At 45.5% G+C, this 26,916-nt stretch overlaps 1 protein-coding gene across 1 annotated transcript in view; it reads left to right on the forward strand.

Moving 5' to 3' along the window:
- DTD1 (D-aminoacyl-tRNA deacylase 1) overlaps positions 1–20,465 on the forward strand; it is a 156,004-nt gene extending 135,539 nt beyond the window's left edge. Inside the window, exons 5-6 of the mRNA XM_069495959.1 lie at positions 8,988–9,160; positions 19,949–20,465. Of these exons, the coding sequence (XP_069352060.1) occupies positions 8,988–9,140 (153 nt within the window). The 3' untranslated portion in view covers positions 9,141–9,160; positions 19,949–20,465. The remainder of the gene's footprint in view (positions 1–8,987; positions 9,161–19,948) is intronic.
- Positions 20,466–26,916: the final 6,451 nt, after the last annotated feature.

Genomic DNA, 26,916 nt, shown 5'->3' on the forward strand with positions numbered 1-26,916 from the left:
GGTCGATTATGGCCCGCCCTGCATTTGGGCCTCACACCGTCCTGTGGCCAGATGGTGTCTTTAGGCTGAGGAAGGCGGGTATTCGAGTTGGGAAGTTGTGGGCTTGCCAGGCAGTTGTCCGTGGAGGCTACAGGTGACCTCTGTGTGGGGTACATGGTGGGCTCTGGCGGTATCTGCTGTAGGGAGCCAGCTTGGAGGCTTTGAGAGCAGCTGCACTGATAGAGAAACACACTCCTGGGCTGACCCCAGACCTCTCCCTCCCCCATCATGGTTGAAACAAGCCATTTGGGACCTGAAAGCTGGAGCTGTTCCACCATGTCCCCACGCAGTGAAGGAGTAAACCAAAGGAGACTTAGCTAAGTAAGAATAACAGAAAGGCGCTGAACCACCCCACTTCTTATTTTTGCATGCCTAAGAGGGTTCTTGTAAACAATGGGGAATTAGAAAATAAAATTAGCTTGCATGATTTCAGATGGGGACAGATGCTTGCTTGCTTGATTTTTTTTTTTGTTCCACAAAAACCTCAAGCAGAGTTAATAATGTATGAAAATTAGGTACCATGTGTGCACTTTGCTCCGTAATGTTTTTATTAAGCAGCCAGTTGATTTAAAAATAACACAATGTGACCGTTGACATAATGGCAGTCTCTGCGGTATGTATGGAAACATCTTTGAATGTTCCGTCAACTTTTCCATTACACAAAGACATCTTTAAAAAAAGGTTTTCAAAATTATCACATAATATGAAATTATATAAAGCTGCAGTTCAATAAAACAAATTGTCTAAATATAAATTCCAATTGTCTTTTTTCTAATGGCGTAATCAACTACAGGTAATATGTGGACATAGGTTTCTACAGGTCTTTTAAAATGCCACAGTAGATTCAGACTCCTGTCTTCTCAAATTTTTACCAAGATCATTTACTGATTAGAGTTTACCTTCTCTTCTTTCCCCATCCCACCCTCTGCCACCTGGCCCGTGAGGAGCAGAAAGAAGCAGGGAGAAACCAAAGGTCATAGACCCATTGGGTTGCTCATAGCTCAAGAAATGTCCCGATTCTGAAGGCAAAAGTGAAACTATACAAAGTTGACACGGGATCATTGGATCACATGTGGAAGTGTCTTCTCCCAGAGTTCAAGAGCAAATCGTTATCATTTCCTTAATAATCCATTCCTGAAGGTGTGTCATCCCGTTACGAAGGGCAGTGGGCTTCTCAGGTCACTGTGCCAGTCCCTTTCGGGCTTTATTGTATGTGTACAGTAGTGGTGGAATGTTGTTTTCCAGGGTTTCTGTGGCCTAGCAGAGCAAACTGAGGCATAATGAAGTTCAGCAATTCAGCCTAAACCCAAGGAGGTCCATTGTTGATTTCATTTTTCGGCATTCTACAACATGCTTTACTTAGACACATTGCCTTGAAATTATTAGTTATTCAACCAAGCAAATAACTAATAGCAGCTGGTTGTGTTTATCTCTAGGGTGAGAGAATGATCACCCGGGGTAGTTTAAGTGACTTGACAAAGTCAGGGCATTTGTTACTGACAGTGGTTAACAGACACTTAGGAAGGACAGTGAGCACTGTGGAGAGAAATTTCTAAAGCTGTTGAAATGGGCTAATCAACTTGGGGCGTTTTGTACTTGTGCCTTTAACTCGTGTCCTTACCTCTGGGGGAACCTGTTTGGGCATGTCTTCCCTCAGTGGCATCCTGTGCCTGCCCAGTTTTTCCTCTTGACATTGGCAGGGCCACAGGTGTGGGCTGGCACCCTCAGAGTAGTAATACCTTGTGGGATTTTTAAAAGTAATTGTAGGGGAGACATTTGATCTTTATGACTTGCACCATAAGACTTTCTTGGAATTTTTGCAAGGGGTTGGTTGGAACAGAGCTTTTCCATCTACACTACGGTCTATAAAAATCACAGTAACTGACTTCATGGGGCTTGAGCTTTTCTTCTGGTTTTTTTTTTTTTGTTGTTCCCACTCTCTAATTAGATTTTGCTCATATGCAGGACAGAATAGTCTGGCAGGAAATAACCAGTATGAGGATAAATCAAAGATGCATTGTCCTAGCAAGAATGGAAACAGGGTGTGTTGCTCTGGACCTGTGGCTGTTGCCAGGTGAGCATTTGCTCCAAAAGGCACAAGGTCAGCTGAAGGTTTGGCTGGGAATCCTGAGACCTGGTGGTCTTCCCAGCATGACTGCTGCCTGGATGTGGCCTTGGGCAGGCTCTCTCTTAACTGACCTCACCTGTGTTGTGCTCAGAAGCAATCTGGGAATAATAATATCTGCTCTTGACTTCTCGGAATGCTAATGGGAACAAACTGGTTGTCAGAATCTAAGGGGTCATTTATTTCCTAAGTGTGAACATGGACTTTAAAGAGCTTAAATTAAAATTTCAGGTTATGTGCATGGGCTGTTTAAGGATGGAGGTGCTCTTTTTGTAAATTGTAGGCTCAAATAAGAAAAAAATGAGATCTGAATTGGTTTTTGGTGGGACTTATCATGAAAGATGAACTTTAGGACATCTATGAGAAGTTGTAATTTTTCATCGTCATTCCCCAAAATCATGTTGGAAGCAAGTTTAAGATACTATCACCATCTTACTCTAAGTACGATCCCTCCCATCAGGGATTCTTGGGCACTTGTTTTGTTCTGAAATGACTAGCGAAGAAGTCAGTTTTCTAGAACCCTTCATAGCTGAATACAGTGCTCACTGGCCTGGTAGGTTTGGATGTTTCCGAGAGAGGCAGGTGGGGGGTGATGGCCACAGCAGACACAGATCATTTCTGCTGGCTCCGTTTCCAGCCTCGATGGGGGCTACCAGTTGCAGGGCGGCAAACCTTGTCTGAGCTTCCCCTGGAGCAAGTGGAATTTTCAGGTGGCCCAGAGTCCAACTGGACACGAAGTGCTGAGCTCTCCGATTTCTTCATTAAGGGTTCATTATTCCTCAGGGTTCATTAGTGTCCATGGAATCTTGAAGTTACTTGTTCATTTCATGTGTTCTGTCTCCGTCACACTGGATCATCCCACAGCATGAAGGCATTGGTGTTTAAAGATGCTTCAGGAGTAATACTGTGCGTGTGAAAGAACAGAGGTAGATAATGATTCCTGTAGATTTGATGCTGTGCGTGTCTCAGAGCGCATGCGAATTGCAGCCGCCCTCTGCTCACAGTGCCCTGGGCATATCATTTACAGAAAAGAGGCAGAGGATGGGGGCATTGATCAGCCTGCCCAGGAGTCTGATCTTCTCTCTCCAGTGAACTGCTGCCCTCTTAGGAGACAGATATTCCATCTCTGAAAGCAGATCCTTCATCTGTCAGGGCCAGCCCTGTGCCCACTGCTGTGTGGGTTCCACGGTTTTCAGCTCCTGAGTGCCGGTGAGAGCCCTTTAATCACTCGGCTGACATAAGCAAAACCCGAACCTTCCTGCCCTCTGAGGCTATCGCCCAGCTCGCTCTTCCAAACAAAGCCAGTCCTATCTGTTCATTTCTTCACTCGTTGGTACGGTGTTTTGTGTGTGGTCATCTGAGTGAGGTGCTCAAGCTTCCGCCCAGCACCCATGCCCCAGGCTGCTGTGCCGCCTTGCTGCGCACCTGCTCCGGTGATGATTACCACCTGCAGTGCCTCGGCTCTCCCCTGCCACTCCCAGTGGGGGCCCTTCACCTACTGCCTGTGTGCACCTGGCCTGCCTCACCCTCTCCTGGGCCTCGTGTCCTTCAACCTCTCCCTGGGTAGCCCTTGACTTTCTTGTCTTCAGATGTCTCTGCATGTCCTTTTCTGCTCAGACGCTCTGCTCTACTATATGTGCCTGGTAGTAGAGGCAGTGAACACACAGAGGTGATACTGGCCCCCGGCAGGTGCCCAGTCCCTGGAGTTCGCTGGCCTTATCATCCCTCCACTAGGACCTGACGCCCACCCCTGCCCCCTGCTTTCATTGGCCCTTCCCAACCTGCCTCCCCAAATTTGGGGGCTTGCCCACCCTTAGGTCTCCCCACACTCTGGCCACCCTGCAGCCTCTGCTAGGTGCTCTGGTGCTGACTGCTTCCTCAGGCCACCACCTGCTTGGGGGCTGGACCTTGAGAGCCCACGTCCCGTCTGTTTGACTGCCCCCTGCCCTGTGCCTGCCCCGTGTCAGCAGGTGGGCCCAGGGCCAGACTTGGCTCCCTCTCCCACTGCCATTGGCAGGCCACACAAGGCCTTCCCTGAGGCCAAGTGCAAGGACATCAGAGAGCTAATGCTTGGCTTCTGTTGCCTCTGAGGCTTTCCCACCCTGTGTTGCCAGTTGAATTAAATTAGGTAATTGTTTTTGGTCCTCCTACTTCTTCACCATCAGGGCAGAAACGGATGGATAGGCCTGCGGCGGCTCATTGCTCAACCACCAAGGAGCTGGACCTGTGGTAGGACCAGTTTCTCTTTAATTTTGCAAATGGAGATGGCCCTGAGGTCCCTGAATATTTTCTACCAATGAAGACAGATGCAAAGAAGATCAGGTGACAGGGATAACAGCTCAGCCTGCTGCGTGCCCCGGGCAGAATAGTGGGGGTTTCAAGCACCCCCAGGTTCCTCTGCTTTAAAATGGGGATTAGAATAGCACCCTTAATACATGTCAGATGCTTACGACAGGGCCTGGCTCCTCATGGGGGGGGGGGGGAGTGCCAGTTATTTTTCTAGTGGACAGTGAGCCCCAGGAAGGCAGGGACTCTGCTTGGTTCTTGGCTGTGTCCCTGGTACCTAGAATGGGGCCAGTGCTCAGTGATTATCTGCTAAATTAAGCAAGAGAAGCCATGTGGCTCCTTGGAAAGGACACAGGGCTTAGTGTCTGGAGGCCTGGGGTCTGGTCCCACCTCTGCCACTCGAATGCTGGGAAACCTTAAGCAGGTCACTTGACCTTGCTGACAGCATCCCTCTTCTCACTGATTTCAGCGGGCATGTTAGGAGAGATTTTTCTTTCAGCTGCAAGTGCCACAAACCTCCGTTAGCGTGGCTTAAACGGTGAGGAGCTTGATTACCTCTCCTAACAGGAAAGCTGGTTCATCTAGTCGCCCTGCCAGGGCTCTCCAGAGGCTTGTGTGTACCTCTAGACATCCCCTCCTCGTTTTTGAGAGCTGCACTGTTCCAAGGCTCCTTTCCTTCCCCCTAATGTGGCCAAGGATAGGAAGGAAGGCAGTGTCTCCTTGCACCTGTGTTTATTAAGGAGGGAAAGCCTTCCATGAAGTGCCCCCTGTGGCTTCCTCAGGTCCCGTTGGCTGTGCTTTGTGTCCCATGCCACAGACAGGAGGACCAGACATTGTCACCTCTGAAGTAGGAGGCTGCTCCTGCCAGCAGGGAGGGAGGAAGGGGCTGCGAGGATGACCAGCTGTGCTGCAGGCAGCCACCAGTGGCTTCTTCGTGGAATGTTGATAAAACAACTGTTGGGTTAAGAACAAACAGGACCACACAGGTGGAAGTGCAAAATAGAGTCCCTAACAGGTGACCCATATCTATCCCGTTGACATTATATTTGTCCAGATACATGTTTAAAAAGAAAATGTGAATGCCCTTAGCTGGGGCTTGCCCTCTTCGTTGTGGCCTCAGTCTCCACCACGTCCCATTGTCGTACACTTGGCCACTTCACTCATTTTGCTTCCTGTCTGGTTCCTCAAGGCATTTAGGTTTGCAGCCCCTGCAGTAGGGTGTTGTAACAGCCGTGTTCAACTAGTTTATTCTTATATCGTGCAATTAGAGCCTGGGCATCTGAATTAAAAAGAAAATCCCTTATTTTTTCAGTCGATTCAATCATGAGTTTGGGGGGAGTTTGAATCTGGGTATTCCAGTCCTCCCTCTGTTGGTCCCTGCTTTCCTGAGCTTTGCCACGAAAGGTGCTGACCATAGGACTGTCACTTGGCCCCTGTCTGTGTGCTCAGGGCTGCCTCTGGAAGGCTGGGTTTCTCTCTAAGGCACTAAGGCCAACATGGTTTGGACAGTGTTTCCCTTGCAATGTGGACTCTCTTACCAGTTGATTAAAAAACAAGCAAACAGACAAAACCCAGAAGCACTCCGTTTCAGCGTTTACGGACGGTGTGCTCACAGACCTGCAGCGGTGTACGTTCCCCTCGACATGTATCTCCTGTTAATTTGAAAGCTGTTGACACGCTACACGAGCCCATATGCAGTACCAATTTCTTTTCTTCTTTTTCTTTCTCTAAAAATCCAGCTGCTCCCTTGCCTTGAGATGTAAATTCCACATTTTGGCTACATTGGATTCCAAGTTTTCCGAGAAAAGGCTTAAATTTATTAGGTTAGTTCACAATGTTCTCATAGAGAACTTTACTTTGCAGCGTGGAGCCATATGTGGTTGGGTTGTTGTAAGATAAATAATGTAAGAAAATCGGCATTACATCGTTGGCAGAGATGTGGGCTGTGCCTGTCGCTGAAATAGTTATCACATGTGATTTAAAAGCCTGGTTCGTGGTGGGAGGGCATGGGCTGGAGTGCAAGGTCAGATGGACGGGTCTGCACTTGTGCCCCGTGTGGCGATGGCACCCCTGCGTCAGTGCGGGATCACATGGGTGCCACGGGGAGCTGGGAGGCCTCCGGGAAGCCTGCATTCATTGGGATTATTTCCCATCCTTATTTCCCATCCTTCTCGGCATCTGGTTCTCCATGGGATTAAAGAGTAGAAAGTGAACAACAGGCTAGATCACAAACAGGCCTTTGCATGAGATTAAATCTTAGCAGTGAGAGAGGCTTTGTTTGGTTTCGTCACTGTTGATACTCACATTTTATATATTTTCTCTCTAAGGATGAGAAACAAAACTGAGAGAGCATCTTTTTACAACTAAAATTGTACTTTCTCAGTACTACTTGGACCATGTTCATGGTTATTTGTGTGTGTGTGTGTGTGTGTGTGTGTGTATCCATCTACCCACACATTTGTGTAACACACGCAGGGATGAACACACGTGGACACTAATGTAAAGTGTAAACTGCTGGCAGCAGAAGGCAACTTATCACAGTTCACCACAGGACATTGATTCCTAGGTTTTTGGGTTTCATGAACCAGGGATATAGAAAATAGAAAGAAATTAGGGTGTCTGGCGTGGATTGCCAACTTCATGTTTTCCAAGATTGGTTAAACATGTTTTAAAATTATGGCAAAATTCACATAAAACTTGCCATCTTGACCATTTTAAGTGTAGTGTTACGTATAGTCACATTGTACAAGATCATTTTCAAGAAAGAAATATAGCCAGAAGGATCCCTATCTTCTGTCCTCCTCATTTCATCAAAGAGCATTTTAACACCAGAAGAGAGACCAAGGAAAGAAGGCTGTCATCTTAGGTGCAGGAAACTCCTTCTTAACCTGTGCCAGAATAGGACAGAGAAAAATAAGACTGTGGAGAAATATATAGCAAGGAGCTTTGTGTGGCCATTTCCCAGATTTCAAAAATGTTAACCTTTTGTCATCTTTGCTCCAGATCACTCCTGCTTAAGGTGCAGGTGCACAGACAGTTTTCCCAGGCCATGGGGAGACGAAGAGCTTGTGCCAGAATGAAGTCAGCTACACCAGTAAGCTCATGGTTTAGAAGAAATTTCTCACAACAAGGCTTTGTTGATGAAGGGAGCTGTGTGTTGATATACATTCTGGCACGAGCATCTTACCGTCAGTGGTCCAGGAGCCTGCACTGGTCAGTAGCTCTCCTCTGGGTCTGGTTTTGTTCTTATGGAAGTATAAAAGTTGACAATTACAGTTGAAGCCCGTATTTATTCATGCCACTATGATCCATTCTCTCTTTCTCCCCCAAGTTAACTGGTGCACTGAAGTTGGTATTGTGTTTGCATGAGCTCATTAGCAGCCTAGAGTGTTATTTTGTGTAAGTGCAATGTTATTATATACAACCTTCTGAAACTTAATTCGTTTTGCATAACATGGCCTTAAAGACTTATCTACATGTACTTTGATAGATGTAGATCCACTTTATTGCTTTATGTGACTATATCACAATATGTTTATCTGTCCTCCTGTTGATGCACATTTGGATTGTTTTTGTGTTTTTGCTAGCAAAACAACACTACGGTGCCCTTCATTAAGTTTCCTTCTCTTCAGGTGAACTAGAAAATGTCCATAGACTTGGGAGGCAGGTGAAAGTGGGTATTGCTGTCTCTTGGGCTTTTCTTCTCCAAAAAAGTCTCGTGGTCCAAAACTTGGCCAATCTTCTCTGACAAGCTTCTCAGTAGGCCTTCTGGAGTGGCCATACTGTTGCTCAGAATGTTTAGATGATCTAAGTTTCTTTCAACTGTCTAGTCTGTGGTTTCTTTGAACCACCTGGGGAGATATCCAGGGAAGAAGTGGACCCAGATTCCATTAGAGCTGGATGTCAGGGGCACATTCCCCAGCTGGCCTGGTAGGAAGGAGGAGGGCCCCATGGCCAGTGTCCTGTGTCTAGCCACCACGCAGCCCACTAGGAGCACTTGGGGCCTTGGCTGTGGGTGAATCAGGCTTCAGTCTCAAAGAACAAACTGATAACAGGGACATTTTTATAATAGTATGCTCAACGTACTGTATTTCACTGCCTTCTCTGTTATCTTCATCAAATAGTAGAGTGTTTTGAACACTCTTTAGAAAACAATAAGTGGAATACAACTTGGCAAGAAAAAGCTATAGAGCCATCAAAGAAAAAAGTGGCGGACTAAGCCTTTATCCTGTATAGGGCTCCTCTAAGGCTGTTGAAGAAGCCTGTCACCTGGCCATTCCCATGTGCCACGTGCCAAGTTGAGTTATGGGTGGGGAAAATCTAAGAGTGATTACTCTTATGACTAATCAGTTTTAATGACTCAGATGCCTTTCTGACAAACGTTTTATGTATAATTTGATATATCTGAACCATTGTGGTATGCCAGATTATCAGACAAAAGCTTTTTCAGTGGCTCCCACCTGGGAGATCACTGGTGTTGGATACACAGGCATGTGTTCACGTTTGTAAGATATTCTTTTTCTTTTTATTTAATCAGCTGTCCAAGCTTGAAAAACAGCAGCAAAGGAAAGAAAAGACCAGAGCCAAGGGTCCTTCTGAGTCAAGCAAAGAAAGAAACACTCCCCGAAAAGAAGACCGCAGTGCCAGCAGCGGGGCCGAGGGCGACGTGTCCTCTGAACGGGAGCCGTAGGCTCAGGAGACGGAATTCAGGTAGGAGTTTCCCCAGCCCCGATGGCCTCGTCTTCCCACAGTTTGAGGGACCCGCGGTGAGTAGAGCAGAGCATGGCTGCTGAGGCAGGATTCATTTCACAGGCACCCTTCCATGCCTTCCTTAAACCTGCTGCTTTCCAGGATGGAGAGAAAAGTTAGCAAATACGATGTGTTTTTTTCACTGAGATGTGGGGGGGGTGGCATACCCACAGTCCTGGGGGTGCTCACCCAGGGGCAGTTCTGTGTGTGCCACCTTCCTTGGGGCCCTGCGTCAGTCCACAGCTGCTGCTTCTGACTGATTTACTTATTTTCTTTTAAAAACATTTTGAGTTAATTTTATACTTAAAGAAAGGTTACAAAAATAGTAGAAAGAGTTCCCTTATATCCCCCACCCCACTTCCCCAGTGTTAACATCTTGTATAACCATAATATAGTGATTAAGAACAGGAAATTAACATTTGTATAATATTACCAACTAAACTATAGAACTTACTTGAAATTCACCAATTTTTCCACTAATGTCCTTTTTCTGTTCTCTGATCCTATCCGTGACCACGCAGTGCATTTAGGTGTTTTTTTTCCTTCCCCAAAAATGCTAAGGGGGTACAAAAGTTTTTGTTACATGGATATACTCTATAATGCCGAAGTCAGGGCTTTCAGTGTGCCTGCCACCAGGACAGTGTTTGTTGTACCCAATAGGTGAGTTTTTATCCCTGCCCCCCCATGCTCCCCCCTTCTTAGTTTCCCATATCCTTTATGTCTTTTTGTGCCCATGTGTACCTATCATTTAGCTCCCACTTATTAGTGAGAACATGTAGTGTTTGTTTTTCCATTCCTGAGATACTTCACTTAGGATAATGGTCTCCAGTTCCATCTAAGTTGCTGGAAATGACATTTTTCATTCCTTTTTGTGGCTGAGTAGTACTCCCTAGTATATATACACCACATTTTCTTTGTCCACTTATGTATTGATGGGCACTCAAGTTGATTCCATATCTTTGCAATTGTGACTTGTGCTGCGATGCTTATGATTTATAATCCACCCAAAATCCATAATCCAAAGGGGTGAAAATGTGCTACATAAAGAAAGTATACAGAGTGACTCTTTAAGTTACTTTTCTTGTTATGCTAATTAAGTGAGTTGAGCAGTAATTCAGAAATTCACAGAGGTCTTATTTCCATCCTGCTAATCTCAGGCGACAGTGAATAAGTTATATGATTTCTGCTTACTTGGTTTTTCTTCTACTGAGAGGGAAATTCATGACCTTCAACAGTGCCGTGTGAAAGGCAGGCAGGTGGAAGTCACGATGCCCAGACTGGCCCCAGAAGGTTGGGCAGGGAAGGGGCAGGGAACTGCCCCTGCCCTGTGTTTGTGTGCTGTGTCTCCCCCAGCCTCCCTGGCCCATGGGGGGAGCATAACGGAAGGAACACCCCAGCACCTGCTCTTGTCCTCTGAATCAAGGGTACATACAGGGACCAACGTTCATTAGGCCAAGTTTTAGCAGTGGGCGGTTACTGGTTCAGAAACAAAACCCAGACTGGACCTCCAGTTTCCAGTCCTGTGGCTGAGGGCAGCTGTCTAGCAGTGATGCTTTTTCACTCTCAACCCCACCCAGGCACGGCACCACCTCTCTCCCTCCAGGTCTGTTGAAGACTACACGTAACAGCCTTTTCTGCAATGAGTTGAAACCTTAAGTTCAACAAGTTTACAACAACCTGACTGTTCAAACTCCCATGATGAACTCAATGAATGGGAAAGGGGTAAACATATAAGCACTTGTGTCTCAGTAACCAAACCCAGTTTATCCACGTGAATATGCACATACACACATACACACACACACACACACACGCGCACACACACACACACACACACTGGCCCAAATTCAAATGTGTCTTGGAGTTTTGTATTTTCAACACAGCTTTAAAAATTCTAATGCCACCTAGCTGATTCGTTCCTGGGTTGTATTATTAATCTGCTAATATGTTTTATAAATTTAATGCCTTGATTTTTGCTTTAACTATATGTAATCAGTGCTTTGAAAATCTTTGCTTTAATCTATCAGGGTTATTGAATTCTGTTAGTTTTTGAATCAGTGTAAAATATAACAATCTGAAGCCTTCCATTTGCTTTAGATTTGGCCCTAGAATAATTCCTGTGTAGAGAATGTACCATGGACATAAGTATTCTGTGGCCCCTGGGCAGCCTGGGGGTAATTTTGCTATTTCTGTGGGCAAGAAAAATACCCAAGGGCCCCTGGGCGGAGGAAGGGACAGAAGCTGTGTGTGACAGGACGTCCGAGAGGACATGCTCACAGACGGAAAACACACAAGAAGGGCAGGAGGTGAAAGTTTAAGAGGGGAAATTTCTCATGGACTTGTAGGTATCTACTTCTTGCTTCTCTCAAGCTAATGAAATTTTTTAAAACTTGTATTTATTTTCTTCTCAGGGTAGCGCAGACTGGGTAGCATAGAACTTGGGGCAAATGGTACTGTTGGAAGCCACCCAAACAGCAAGCCAGAGACGGGCGCAGCGGTGGGGGAAGCAGACCCAAAGGGCAGTGTTTGGGAGAGAGTGGGCAGGGGTGTGCTTCCTTCCCCTTCCCTGTGAGTCGAGCTTGTTGTAGCCCTGGGGAGAGGGGGTGGAGAGGGGTGCTGGAGGGGAAGCTCCTGCCTGGCCAAGCGAAGGTACAAGCCAGCCCTCAGCTTAGGGGACTCAGTGGGACGGAGTGGAGGGACAGCGGAGGGAAGACCGAGGCCTCACCTGTGTGCTCTGGCTCCCGCTCTAGCCAGGACGGGAGGTTGGGTTAAGGGAGGCCTGAGAGCTGTGGAGACCTGTGCTCCGGCCTGGCAGGAATTCAGGAGGGAGACTGCCGTGCAGGATGGCTCCAAGTCGCCATGAGGCTGCCGCAGCCAAGCAGAGGGAATGGTGAGATGTGGTTAGGCGTCAGGAGGCCTGCAGTAGTGCTCCCCAGGGTCACCCTGTGTGTTTCAGAAGGCTCCAGGAGGTCTCCTCTGCCCTGTGAAGGGTGCAGAAGATGGCCATGTTGGGTCTATCGGGCCAACCATGGGTCCTGGGTATAAGGGATGAGGTGAGCCTGCCCCAGAGGCTGAGGGGTCATGGCCTCAGTTCTTCATAGCATTGACGGGCCCTCTGGGTCTCAGCTATGACCTCCATCTTGCCTCCTGCATGAGACTTGCAGGGGTCTGCAGTGCTAGTGAGGGCTGAGGTGAGGCCAGGTCAGCCGGGAAGGCCCTGGCCCCTGAGCAAGAGGAACCATGCCTCAAGTGGCCCGCTGCTTCTAGGTATGGCGCCAGTGCTCAGGCACCAAGCCACACCAGCTACCCAGCCACAGAGGCCACTGAGCACCTAGGACACTGCTGACACGAAGGCGAGACAGAACTACTGTGTACTCAAGATTTCCCCTGCTGCTATTCAGTAGAGGGAGGCTCGTGAACTAGTTTAGATTGGCCCATGAAAATACAGAAGTCGTGTTTTCTTTGCACTAATTTATGTAGTGCTGTGTGGGTTTTGGAATAAGCACAGTGACAGCTCAACATAGGCATCCGGTTGTACTTACTCACTTCAGAGGCAGCAGCAACAAAGCCTGGTGGCTGGTGCCAGTGACCAGGCATGGAGGAGTCCTTCTGAGCTTCCTGGCAGCAACCTCCGACACCCACGGCCATCTGAGGATCAGGGTGCGGCTGGGGTGCTCCCACTTCTGAGAAGTTAGCCGTGGTCCTAGATTTGAAGACCTTAAAGAGGACCAGGAATAATGACAGCTGGTACTTCAATTATATATTTGGGGTTTTTTGTTGCCCATGCGTTTTTGTTGTCCCTTTGGATGAAATTTGTCATCCCAGTGGACCACAGAAACACCACCAAATGTCCAGATATCTTTGAGAGCTGAATTAAGTAGTGACAGAGGGTGCCCTTGGCATTTGTTTTGCTCCAGAGAAAAGCAGCACCCCTCTGTAGGAACGGAGCAGCAGTGTTCATTTGCTTTTCTCATACAACAGAAAGAGCCCTAGGGAGCTCCCAGGCCCGAAGGGGAGAAGCTTTGAGTTTCCAAGGCATGAGAAAGGGAGAAAAGGCAAAGGAAAATGGAATGAGAAACTGCATGATCTTGGGCATATTTTTCTTTGAAAATGAGTCAAAAACCTTCATGGTTCGGAGGACGTTCCCAGGGCTTCAGCATTTCTCTATTGCATTGCAAACGTCGCTTCTTATTTTATCAAATGGACATGAAACTGCTAAAATTAACTTCTGTTTTTGTCCTCTGTCTCATTCCTTCAGACTCCCTCACCTTGCTGGGAGGATTCAAAGTTTTCTATGAGGCTGCAATTCAATTATTTCCCCCTTTCCCGCTACTGCTAAAGTGCTCAGGCAACCTCTCGCTAAAGAATGCGGTTTCTGCGTTTGATGGCAGGTTCAAGTATCACCTCATTTGAGTGTTTACTGAGCTGCTGTAATTAGGGTGTGAGAGGAGCGTGCTCCTGACCAGCACCCCACATTTCTGTCCTCAAATGTCAACACACTTGAAACCAAACAAAGGAAGTATTCTAGAAGCTGCCATCTGTTTGCTTTTTCAACGTGACCTTTGTCTGAATAGTAAGATGTGTCCTGGCTGAGCACACATCTTCCTAATGAGCTGGAGCAGTTGAGAGAGGAGTGTGTGTGTGTGTTCATTCTGTTAAACATGTATTCGATTACCTTTCTTTTTTTTTTCTGCCAGTATGAGATGGTATTTCTTTCATTCCCAGCGCCTCACTTTGCTTCCCTGTGTGAACATTCACACTACATTCTCAAGTCCATGTGCCGCATGGCATAAAACTAGCTGTGCCTATGAAGTGGTGTTTTTATTTTTTTTTAACTTAAAACATTTTTTTTTTTTTTTAGTGGTTGCCCTAGAGTTTACAATATACATTTTTTTTTTTTTTTTTTTTTTTTGAGACAGAGTCTCACTCTGTTGCCCAGGCTAGAGTGAGTGCCGTGGCGTCAGCCTAGCTCACAGCAACCTCAAACTCCTGAGCTCAAGCGATCCTCCTGTCTCAGCCTCCCGAGTAGCTGGGACTACAGGCATGCGCCACCATGCCCGGCTAATTTTTTCTATATATATTTTTAGCTGTCCATATAATTTCTTTCTATTTTTAGTAGAGGTGGGGTCTCGCTCTTGCTCAGGCTGGTCTCGAACTCCTGAGCTCAAACGATCCGCCCACCTCGGCCTCCCAGAGTGCTAGGATTACAGGCGTGAGCCACCGCACCCGGCCCTACAATATTCATTTTTAACTAATCTAAGTCCACCTTCAAATGACACTGTACCACTTCAGCTATAGTGCAGGTACAATATTAATAGCATGTTTCCCCTTTCTCCCATCCCTGGGATGTTGCTGTCATTCGTTTCACTTTCTCCATGCTGTAATCACCCAGTACATTGTTACTGTTACTACTTTTTTTTTTTTCTTTTCTTTTCCTTTTTTTTTTTTGAGACAAGTTCTTGCTCTATTGCCTGGGCTAGAGTACAGTGGCGTCATCATAGCTCACTGTAACCTCCTACTCCTGGGCTCAAGCGATCCTCCTGCCTCAGCCTCCCAAGTAGCTGTGATTACAGGTGTGAGCCACCACACCCGGCCTGTTAGTACTTTAAATAGTTATTTTTAAGAAGAATTAAGATTAAGAAAACGATCTAATTTTGCATTCACTTCTTTTCTGATGCTGTTCTTTTCATTATGTGAATCCAAGTTTCTGACCTATATCATGTTCCTTCTGTCCGAAGAACTTCTTTTAATATTTTTTGCAGCATAGATCTGAGAAATTCTTTGTTTTTCCTTCACTTTTGAAGGATAATTTTTCTGGTATGGAATTTTAGACTGGCAGTTCTTTCTTTCCATATTTAAATATTTTATTCCACTCTCCTTTTGCTGCATGGTTTCTTATGAGAAATCTCCTGTAATTCTCATCCCTGTTCTCTGTAGGCAAGGTGGGTTCTCCCTGCCTCACCCTCTGCCCCAGCTTCTTTCAAGAATTTTTCTTTGTTTTTCTTCAGTTTGGATAGGATATGCTTAGGTGTGGTCCTTGCTTGGTATTCTCTGAGCTTTCTAGATCTGTTCTGTCGTTAGTTTGGAAAGTTCTTGACCATTAATATTATAATTCAAATGTTTCTCCTCTGTTCATTCTTTTTCTCTGTGTGGTTTGGTGTGGGAAGTTTGTGTGGACCTAGCTTCAAGCCCACCGAGTCTCCCCTGGGCTGTGTCCAGTTTGCTGATGAGCCTGTCAAGGGCATTCTTCATTTCTGTTACTGTGTCCTTGATTTCTGTTATTTCTTTTTGATTCTTTCATGGGGTTTTCATCCCTCTGTTTACATTACCAATCTGTTCTTGCTTATTGTTTACTTTTTCCATTAGAGCCCTTAACATATTAATTGTAATTATTTTGAATTCTCTGATAATTCCAGCATCTGTGTCGTATCTGCATCTCATTCAGATGATCACATGGGTTTGCTGACCTTCTTGAATCTATAAACATATGTCTTTCAATACATTTGGGAAATTTTAAACAGCATCTCTTCAAATATATTTTTGTGCCCCATTCTCTCCCCTCTTACCTGAAAGAGTTACTGGTCCCAAATTTAAGTGTCAATCTGGCTTTTTGTTGTACATGCAGTGGATTTGCTTCCTCACTGATACAGAGTAGGTATGTTACATTACTCGACCAGCAAGGGTTGGATTTTTTCCAGGCCCAGGCTTCTACCTCCGTTGCCTTATTTATTAGAAAATGAATTGGCAAGAAGCTGGCCATGATTAGTGATTTTGCCTATTGCTGCCATGTAGAGCTGAGCTTACAAATAACTTAGAGTGTGCCATCCAATATGGCAGCCGCTGGCCGCATGTGGATAGTTAAATGTAAATTAAAATTAAATAAAATTTACTTTCTCAGTCACAGTAGCCACATGTCAAGTACTCAGTTGCCACATTTGGCTAGTGGCTGCTATATTAGACAGTGCTGATATAGAACAATTGTATCATTGCAGAAAGTTCAGATTTTGAGAGCATCATCTGAACCACTTTAGGCTCCCTAAGACTGGACATGGTTAAATATAAACATATACAAATATACCCAAGAAATAGATTGGGGAAGAAGTTAAACCAAAAAATAAAAACCAATTGCTGTCAGAGTTTGTTCCTTCCACTTTCACGTAACATCAGTTTTCCCCCGCCTGTTTATTTTATTGCATCACACCAAACTTTCCATTTTTAATTAGGAAATCAAATCAGTACTTTCATGTTCTCATCTATTGAGTCAGGACCATCAGCTCTTGAGCAAAGGGAGAGATTCTCTGCCTCCACAGTTCAGCAGAGGGAGCTCACTGGAATCTCACAGTGCTGGAAGGGCAGAGCGAACCCGTCCTTAATAACATTGACTTCCCAGCAACACTCATATTTTTGCATAGAACAGCCTTACTTTTCTAGGTAAATGAATTCTGATGAGATCCCCAGCTGCGACCTGAAATAAATAGATAAGTAAAGCTCAGTTCTTTTGATGGTGGTTTGGAGCACAGATCTGTTGTGTGTGTATGGTCTAAGTCTAGCACTTGCATCTTGCAGTTGCTTGAATGGCCCCAAGCCGGATCTTTGGATGGTGGTTTGGAGCACAGATCTGTTGTATGTGTATGGTCTAAGTCTAGCACTTGCATCTTGCAGTTGCTTGAATGGCCCCAAGCCAGAAGCGAGTCAGCTGGACGTCAACATCTTTGAGAGACTCAGTGTTTAAACAGGCTGTTGAGGGATTCCTTGCCCCTGGTCCCAGGCTGGCCTCACTAAAGAAGTTCCCCCACTGTCCCTGATGGTTGATGGCAGTAGGAAGCTGGTGGTTCCCCTACCTTCTTTCCTAAGGCTAAGAAGTGTTGGTGCTAAGTGACCAGTTACTCCTTACTACTGCCTGTCAGGTGTCGCAGCCTGCAAGTCAGGTCTGTCCTCAGTCGCTGACCTTCCCACATGCATTTGGAAACAGATCATCCTCTCAGCAGCTCTCAGAGGGGCGCACATTGTTCTTCATCTAGGATTTCTAAGTTTCAGGCCTCAACGGTTCACCCTTTTCTAGAGAATCGTGCATTCATCAGCTTGAAAACCAGGCTCTGCTCAGTGCTTCTCATCTGGCAACTGGGCTCGCAGATAGCTCACTCCCACCTCCCCCATTCATGCTTCCTGCTGTGTGAGCTCCGTGATCTCCCGCTGCTCCCTGTTGATGGCCAGCAACCTGGCTTTTCGGCTGTTCTATAGTTATGGCAAAGGAAATGAGAAGGGGCATTTTTAACAAGTGAGATTGTAAGTAGAGAGCAGCATCTGTTGACCAGTGCATGCCTTGTGGTGGGCAGTGGCTTTCAGCTGGCACAGTGTCTACTGCTGGCTGGGAGGCTGCTGCATGCGGTTTGGGAGCCAACCACTCACAGTACTAACACTGAGGTATGGTTAGGCCTGCCCACTAGGGCTCCCAGTAGCAGCACGGTCTAACCGAAGGCATACTTAGTTGTGAGCCCTTCAGGTTAGGTGCCTTAGAAAGCCCCTGTGCCTGAGTGGTCTGCCTAAAAACTTTGGGAACCCCTGGGCCAGAGCATCTGAGGATCCCTTCCAGTTCTGTGTTTCTCTAGCAGGGAATTGGAATTCCTAAGTTGTCTGTCTCTTACAAATTTCTTTGGAAAGCCACTTTTTATTATAAAATTAATGCTCACTCATAGAAAATTTAAAAAATGCTAAAATGCCCAAAGACGAAAATAAAAACCATCTGCTATCTCATCATTCTAAGGTAATCATTATTAATACAATTTTAGACCATTTTTTCTAAGCAGATAATTCTATATTTCTTTCTCTAATTTCATGAAGTTGGAGACACTATATATAGTATCATAACCTTTTATCATTTAACAGAATATCAAGAACATTTTTCTAAGCCATTTATTCTTCTATAATAAACTTTATAATTTCCATCTATATATCAGAATGTAGCATAAATTTGAAGCATAAATTTATTATCCCAAAACATGAAGAATGTAGACTACTGTAGAATACTTAATTGAAGTAAATGTAAAAGGAAAATACATTCACCCAGGATCCCAAAGCTCAAGTTCAAAAACAAAGGTTTTAATCTGTGCCAAGAAGATGGAGTTCCTTAAACATCAATGTGGGAAACAATTTCAGAATTTCAGTTTTTGTATTGCAAGGGGGAGAAAAGAGATACTAATAGGCAGGCCCTAGGTTCTTAGGTTTAGGTTAAAATCTTAAATACAATATAAGAGTAAATGAGTTGTTTTTCTTAGCTGTGAACTGGAATTATTGATAATATGGTCCCCAGGACTGATGTCTGTTTGCCAGAGATGTCTTTCAGGTATCTCTTAGGAAAGGTGGGTTTTGGAATATGAGGGTAGGCCTGGGGGGAAATTTCAATCCTTTCTATGGTACCAGACAGAACTGAAGAGCATGGACTAGCTGTGGTTCCAGCGTGCGTTTGTCGAGTGGGCACAGGGACCTCACTATCAAGCTGGGCACAGGAGTGGAAGGCTGTTAATCCATTGAGGCATCTGCTCATGCTGTGACCCTTCTTAAGCTTGTGACCTGTGTTGAGTGTATCAGCAAACATACCCACAGAAGTGGCATCACCATGGGCATACCTACTGTTCCTGGAATCTTTTGCCTTTACGGAAGCCCATCCAAGTAGAATTTACATCCAAGGGAACAGAAACTGCTGTGTTAAACTTTGGGGTTTAGTTTAACTTGTGGATGACAACTGCATCACTAATTTTGGCAATATCAGCTGTTTTTTGTTGTAGCCTCAGAATTACAAAGAGAAACCTGAGATATCTGGACATTTTCTACCAAAGGGCCAGCCATCCTTTGAGCAGATTTAACAAATATCCCAAGAACAAGCATTTAATTTATTTCCTGTCCCTGTGCCTTTCTTGGGCTCCCTACCCCTCCACCTCCCTCATTGTTGAAAGGATTTGGAAATGAAGCTTTTGTATCTATTTTCAAGGAATTTGTCCATTTCATCTATGTTGTCTAATTTGTAGTCATAAAGTTGTTTGTGATACATTCTTTTTTATGTTTTTAATGTCTATAAGATCTGTATTCATATTGCCTCTTTGATTCCTGATACTGATAAATTGTGTCTTCTCTCTTTTCTTGGTAAGTCTGGCAAAAGGTTTATCCACTTTATAGATCTTTTCATTCATTTTCTCTTTCCTTTTTCTGCTTGAAATTTCATTGGTTTCTGCACTCTATTCTCTTCCTTCTACTTGTTTTGGGTTTACTTTGCTCTTATTCTTTTAGTTTTTTAAGTGGAAACTCACATCATTGATTTGAGAGCTTTTTTTTTTTTCTAATATTCTATAAATTCCCTCTAAGCACAGCCTTAGGTGACTATCAGAAATTTTAATATGTTGTATTTTCATTTTCTTTTACTTCAAAATATTTTCTAATTTGCCTTGTGACTTCTCTTTGATGAAAAGCCCATTTAGAAATATGTTCAGATATTTGGTTTGGTGTCTTTTGGAGCGCTAAGAATGCAGTAGTAATAAATTGGAGCCTCTTTGGTGAGAAGGTATTTGGGTTTATACATGGCAACAGGGCACAGTTTTCATAATGAAGTGAAACATTGTCTTGCTAGTGTCATTGTATGAGCTTGAAAGTATATCTTCAGCTATTTTCTTATGCCTATATATGCCTATGTTAATAGGATTTGAAGGCAAATATTGGAATCTTTCTTAGTAATTTGTCTTCTTTTGTTCTTTTTAGTGCACTGTCATTGGGAACAACTGGATCCTACAAAATTCAAGATGCTAAGCACCTACACTGCTTTAAGAATTTGGAACTGAAACATGCCAAGGAAGACAGACATAAGAAATTGGGAACGTGAATAGCCCTGCAAAAAACACCAAAGGACCACTGTATCGTTTTCTATTGTTGTTGTGGTCTGACGGTAGAGGGCGCTGCCAGTGTTTGGGGGGGTGCATATGGCCAGCATGCACACTCACACCTCCCCCCCACAGAAAGGCTTTATTGGTTCCCACCGTGTCTTGGCTTGCTTTTGGAAAAGACTGGCCCAACATCATTTGTCACCAAGTCCACTGTGGTGTATTCTGCGTGTCCATGGTGGGTCTCTAACACACTCATGCTGTCCCTGTTCTTTCTAATACTGGTTCATAAGCCAGGCCTGTGTTAAGGTGTAAAGAGAACAATCATCAATGATAATGTATTGTGTGAGACCTTTGCATCTTGTAAATTTTCTCTTTTTTCTAAAAATGAATAATAATAAAACTCTAAATCTCAACAAACCACTTTATTATCAAACAAATTCTGCTGTGTTTCTGCTTAACTGCACGTCTGTAGAAATACAGTATGTCTGACCTCTCTCTGTTTATAGCGACACTTCTTTTCAAATAAGCCTCTTGCAGGAGGCCCTCCCTGACTGGCCCACACAGGCCTCTGATTCCACAGTGAGAGCCTATCTATCTAGTTTATAACTGATGACATTTTAATTGGAAATGAGATAGCAGGAAAGAGGGGTGTTGATTACAAGGAAATCCAGTTTCGGAATGGCCAGACCAGCCTGACTGAGACCAAGTGTGGCTGCACATCTGGTCTACCCACCTTTGGGAGGTGGGAGAAAGGCCCCAGCATGGTGGGCTGTACATATCCCTTTTTCTAGTAGCTGCACAGTTGTCCATATATCCAAGCCAACAAACATACCCAGCATTATGTGAAGGAAGAACCACATTCTGCCAAAGTAGTTTCTCAGTTAAATTTCAGTTGACTAGTGGCATATCTAAGAGGGTCCTTTTTGACACTATATTATGTATATAAAATATGAATGTTATTCTTTCTTGAACTCTTTTTTTTGCCTAACTATAAAAGAGACATCCTTATTTGTCATTTTTGTAATGCTGAAACTGTCTTCCATGACCTTTATAAGAACCCCTGAGTCCCTCTAGTCTGACCCAGTTGTTTACTTCAAATGAAAACACACTAGAAAATGTGATAAACAACAAAGCTCAGATCCCATCTGCAATGTACATTCAAGTACTTGGAATATAGAGTGGAAAAGGATCGGCCAGATTGCTTTGTTCTGAACCAGTACAGACGGTCCAGTATAATCCACAATAGTTTAAATCTCTAGATTTGAAGTCATTACATCCCAGATGCAAATCCTGGGGAGCTCCCTCAGGTCTATGGGCAGTGAGGTGCAAGAAGCTCTCCTGTTTGAGTTATCTAAGTAGGGTTTTCACAGAGTGACTTCAAATTCATTTTAAAGCTACTTGAATCTACACTTCTGTAAACTCAGCTGTAGGATTTGGCTTGCTGAACATTTGTCATACATTTCTCTGCCATGACATTTTATCGCTACCAATTAATGCTTGTTGCACAGCTATAGCCTGTGCTTGTGGTGAGGGGTGATGAGGATTGTGCACGGATAGGAGCTCACGTGCGTGACGTTTGGACAGTGCTAAATGAGAAAGGGTTGCTCACAGCCCAGTTTCTGGATCCCATTCTAAAGGGACATAAACTGGAGTATGAGCAGATCATAGGATCAAGTCGTGGAAGGGTCTGAAACCATGAAGGAAGAATAACTGAAAGAGCTGGGGCAAAAAACAGAATATTGGAAAAACGTAGAAGGGACACTGGATCAGGAACAAAATGGTAGCAATGGGTGTAAGTTGCATTAACATAGATGCTGGCTCTATAACAACACGGTTCGAGAGTGGGTGTTGATGTTGGGAGCTTTGGTATCGGAGCGCGAGTTCTGACCCTACTGTGTGACGGAAGATCTTTTAATTAATTTGAGAATCTTCCTTCCCTCACAGTATGCTGGGAACATGATAAATGTCAGAAAATCTTTACTACTTTTGTAGCACTGGATTGAAGGATGCTTTTTCCATCATCCTGAAGATCACCTTCAAGTCCTGGGATCAGAAAAGAAGCAGTGAATACACTAAAGTCTGGCCTAAGGGGGTCAGATCTAACCACTGGGAAAGGTTATCGAGAAAAAAAGGCTCAAGAAGAAACCCCATAACGTCCCCAGTCACATCGAAAAGGTGGTTGATTTCCACTCCCACTTTACTCTCCCTCTGAAGGTCATTTCCAAGTCTAACTCTGGAACTAATAGCTAAAATTAGATTTTGGGTGCAGTTCTACTTGCAGCATATAAAACTCTCTTTACATCCCTCCGAACATCTCCAACTCCTGTTTTCTGCTTATTTATAAAGCTTGCTGTTTATTGTCTGTTCAAACATCATTTGAATGAGGATAGGAGAGGAGAATCGTACCATGTATGGCTTTTCTGAGAAGCGTTGGCAGACCGCAGTCCCAGGACTTTAAACAGAGCACTGTGCCGATAACACTGTAGCCGCACCCATTTCATCTTGCCTTCCTGGTTTACGTTATAGCAGACCAGGCTCTTGTGGCTACACAAAACATAGACCAAATAAAGGCATGTGCTGCGGCTGGATGCTCCGTAGCAGCGCCTCGGGGCTGGTAATCGTAGCGAGGGCATTTTCCCTACCAAACTGCGTCCTGGCTATAGCTGGGTGCCAACTGGCATACAGAGAATTTGGCATTTCCTTGTTTTGATCATAAGGAACAAATGGTTCCACAAACACCCCTTTTCCTTTGACACGGTATCATTCGAGTAACTCCAAAGCCAGAGAGGTGATCTTTTCTGTCACTGATTTGTAGATTTTCTGCCCCTTTTTTTAGCCAGGTACATTCAGAATTCTTAATTTGCAATTCATTGTTGATTTGGGTCCTTTAAAAATAGAATTAAAGACTCTCATCTCAGAAAACATAGAATAATATCAAAAGCAGAGCCTTTTACTGATTCTATTAGAAAAGAACAGGGAAGCTGCTGTGTTGAGGGGAGTCGCCTTCTGCAGGAGCTGCTGTGTTTGCTTTCTCTCTTGGGGTACAGACACCAGCGTAGTCCACTTTTAAGAGGTTCTGGGAAACAAAACCTTAAATTCCCATTATGAAAGTATCTATTGGTGATGGTATTTTAGGTTTGTTAAATCTAAATTACTGTATTAATTTTTGATGATATACTTAATATTTTTAGGGGCCTTAAAATAACTTGTTTGTATCTTCCCTGAGGAGGGGTGAGTTAGAGCTCCATCATTGACTAGGAAATGCACTGGGGGTGGTCTGTGGAAGGTGTGGCAGCCGACAGACCCCCTGCAACAGGGAGATGGGCTTGGGCCCACGCCTGGGTCCCAGAAGGTGGCCTCCCAGGAGAGCAGAGGTCTGTAGGAAGAGACAGCATTGGCCAGGTGACAGCAGGGGCAGTGGAGGAGGGAAAACACAGGTACCGCTGTCTCCAGGTATGAAGAGGGACGTCAACCTGCCAGCAGGTTGGTAGGACTGCACTTGGGGACAGAGGGGCCCCGTGGAGGAACAGGGACCAGACTGCAGAGTTCTGGTAAGTCATGATAATGCCTTTAGGCTTTGTCACGTTCCCCTCCCTGTCTTCTCCGGGCTGATTTGTCCTAGTTCTTCAGCAGTTTCTCACATGACATGACTGTAAGCACGACCCTGGAGAACTGGATGCAGTTCTGCCACTGTGGTGTGACCGGGGCCCTTCGGTGTGGACCAGGGTTGCACGGACTTGGGGTGGAATCCTGGCTGGCTTTCGACCTGCCACGTGACCTCAGGCAGTTTATTCACTCAGCCGTCTGAGCGCCTGTTCCCTCATCTGTCAAACGGAGGCAGCACTTGCCCCTTGGTGTGTGGTTGGGAGGCTTACCCGAGAGGAGGCTCCAACTCAGCACAGCCCAGAGGTGACACCCAGAGTGAACAGCCCCCCTCCCTGCAGCTGCATCTCATCTTTGGCTAATATTGAGCCTGCAGTGACTGAAATCCCCAGGTTTATTCCATACAACCACCGTCCTCCAGGCAGCGAGAACCCAGTGAAGAGCTTACTCGTATTCCTGTCGGGCTCAGCCTGTGGCCTGGACTATCGAAATATCTGACATCACGTTGGCTTTGCCTCTCAGCTTGTGTCATCTTCAGACGTGTTTGCTGTATCTCCACGTCTTGGTCAAACACAGAACACGGGACAGAGTTGGCACTCCATTAGAAATCCTCTCGCAGATCGGTAGATGCATAATTTAAATTCTCACCTAACCCACCTTCCTCCTTCCCACGTTGCCCATTCTTGCTGAAATCAAGCTATACTATTTTCACAGTATTTTGGTGATTAATCCAATGATCCTGTCAAAAAATATTAGTACAGCACAATGTGTTACTTGTGAACTCATTCTGCTTCCAATGATCACTGTGTTCTTTTCCGCAGCCTCACGAGCCATCTGTTTAATCATCTATTCCGGAGAGATTGCAGGGACTCACGTCTGACTGGGCTGTCTGCAGTGTCTGGAATCCATCTTGTGGAAACTGGGGTTTTTCACACGTTTGGCTTTCCGTCCCCTCTCTTCAGAATATTTTAAAAAGTTATCGGTGGTAACTTTGTTCCATGAGCACATCTTTAAGTTATTTCAGAGCTACCGAAACTTGGGTTCATTCAGAGAATGTTGTAAGTCTGTCTCCTCACTTACCTCAGGCTTCAAGTCCCCTGTTAGGTCGCTTCTTTTGCCTTTTGTGAGTTTGAAACATTTGCTAGCAAGAGTAGATAAAGTAACTAACTGAATTTGAGCTCTTAGCCAGGGCCAGAAGCCAGTCTGAGCCCTTCCCATGAGTCAGCTCTTGTAATCCCACAGCTTGTGTGCTTTGCATTCCCATTTCACAGCTGAGGGAGATGAGACTTAGAAAGGTGAGGTAACTGTCGGGAGCGAGAAGGGTAGGAAACCTCACCTTGTTCTCCAGGTGGCCAGTCAACCCGCTGCGGTGTCCCGGGCGCTGGCAGGAGACAGGAGACAGAGTCAGGGACAGGACTGAGCTTTATTACTCGCAGCAGCTGCCGGAGCCAGTGGTGGCGTTGTGCTCCCTAAACCCCAGTTTCCACAGGTGACACAGAGGGCCAGGCGATGCCTGCGCACGCAGTAGTTTGTGCTACAGAAGAATCCGAAGCTTAGAGAACCCAAATCTTCTAATAATGCCCGACCTTCGCTCCCGAGAGAGACACCTCTCCAAGGCTGTTGGCTCTGTCAGCATCCTTGGAAGCAGAGTCCCGGAGCAAAGGTGGTCAGTACTGCTGCTCACCACAGAGGATTGTCTCCCGGCAGGAACTTAACCAAAATCACTCCATTAGGAGGCAGTGACGTCAGGAGCCTGCCCTCGTAACCTCCCTCCCTCTATGCAGCCCCAGGTTGACCCAGCACAGGAAGGAGGTGCTGAGCGGTGGCGCCATGTCTGACTGGTCACCAGTTCCTTCACACAACTGGTCCTTACTTACGGTCGTGCTCCAAACATTGTTCTTCCTCTAATCCCACCCACTTTGGCCCCTCCAGCCTGCCGAGTCAGAAACTCGGGGTATAGCCCAACAATCTGGATTTTAACTAGCCTGCAACTACTGAAGGTGATGTGGCTAAGTTTTGAGAGCCTGCTTGGTCTATTCCAAATAGGAGACCCGACTGGCAAGGACCAGAGTGACAAGCACACATCTTGGGTCTACCAGCGGTCTCAGCCTAAGCCGTACCTTAGGGTCACTTGGGGAGTTTTCGAAAATCCTGGTGCCAGTGAAATGCCCTGGGTGACTCAAAAGAGCAGCTGAGGCTAAGAACCACGTGTGCAGTAGATCGTACAACGTGCTTTCCTCTCACGACGCTCCTCCATCATGCCCTTTCTCCCTGAAACTGTAAGGGCAATGCAGGTGGAACTAGTCTCTTACATTTAAAAATGCTTTTGTAGACATTGCTCTTTTGCTAGAACAGTTCTGTGCCAGAGAAGATTCACCACCACCGCGCAGATGAGGCCACTGAGAAGGAAGCTGACTTACTCGAGATCAAAGAAATAGTGACTGGGCTCGTACCTGAGGGCCTGCCTCTTGGGCATCATTCATTCACTTCCTCCTTTTTTCAGCAGTCTGTGTCAGCCACTGTGCTGGTTTCTGGACACACAAAGACAAATGTCACTGAGCCCTGACCCCAGGATGCACACTCTGCTGAGAAGATGGACGGATGGACAGACAGACACACAGCCACAGCAGTGTGGAGAGTAGCAACACGTCCTCCTGAGATGGCCCAGCAAGCATTCCAAAGCCTTCGGGGGAAGGTGGTCTGGGACATGTCCAGGCAACAGCAGGCAGCTTATGCCAAGGTGTACGTAGAGAACAAACCTGGAGAAACGGAGTATTCCAGGAACCTCAAGGAAATTTTATTACCTGAATGTAATGCCCCATTCAAGACCTTGCAGGTTTTTTCCACCTGGGTCTTCTTATGGTCCATTAACAGGTTAATCAGTAAAATTGGGGCAGTATCTGAAGGCAATGCCAGCACTCCAGATCCTGCACCATTTTTGGTAGCATCCCAGAGAAAATGGGCTTTGGTCTAAGGGTCTTGTCTCCCTCTTCTGGGCCAAGAGCAGAGGCGGGCTTTCCCTTCTTTTTGACATAAGGAATGGGGTGCCACCCCAAGGAAATGGTTGGCGGGAGATGCTCAGTACATGAGGTGGGAAAAGCCCATGGTGCCCCAGAGCTCAGCGTTAGCAAGAGGTAGAGCATAAAGAGCAACACACATCTGCCCAGAAGCCCCAGGTCTGGCTCCCCATCCTGTGCAAGTCCCTAGAGGTTTGACCTTTTCAATCCATTTGGCCTCTGAGTC

The sequence above is a fragment of the Eulemur rufifrons genome, chromosome 20 (assembly GCF_041146395.1).
Source record: "Eulemur rufifrons isolate Redbay chromosome 20, OSU_ERuf_1, whole genome shotgun sequence".
In the NCBI taxonomy this organism is placed as follows: Eukaryota; Metazoa; Chordata; class Mammalia; order Primates; family Lemuridae; genus Eulemur; species Eulemur rufifrons.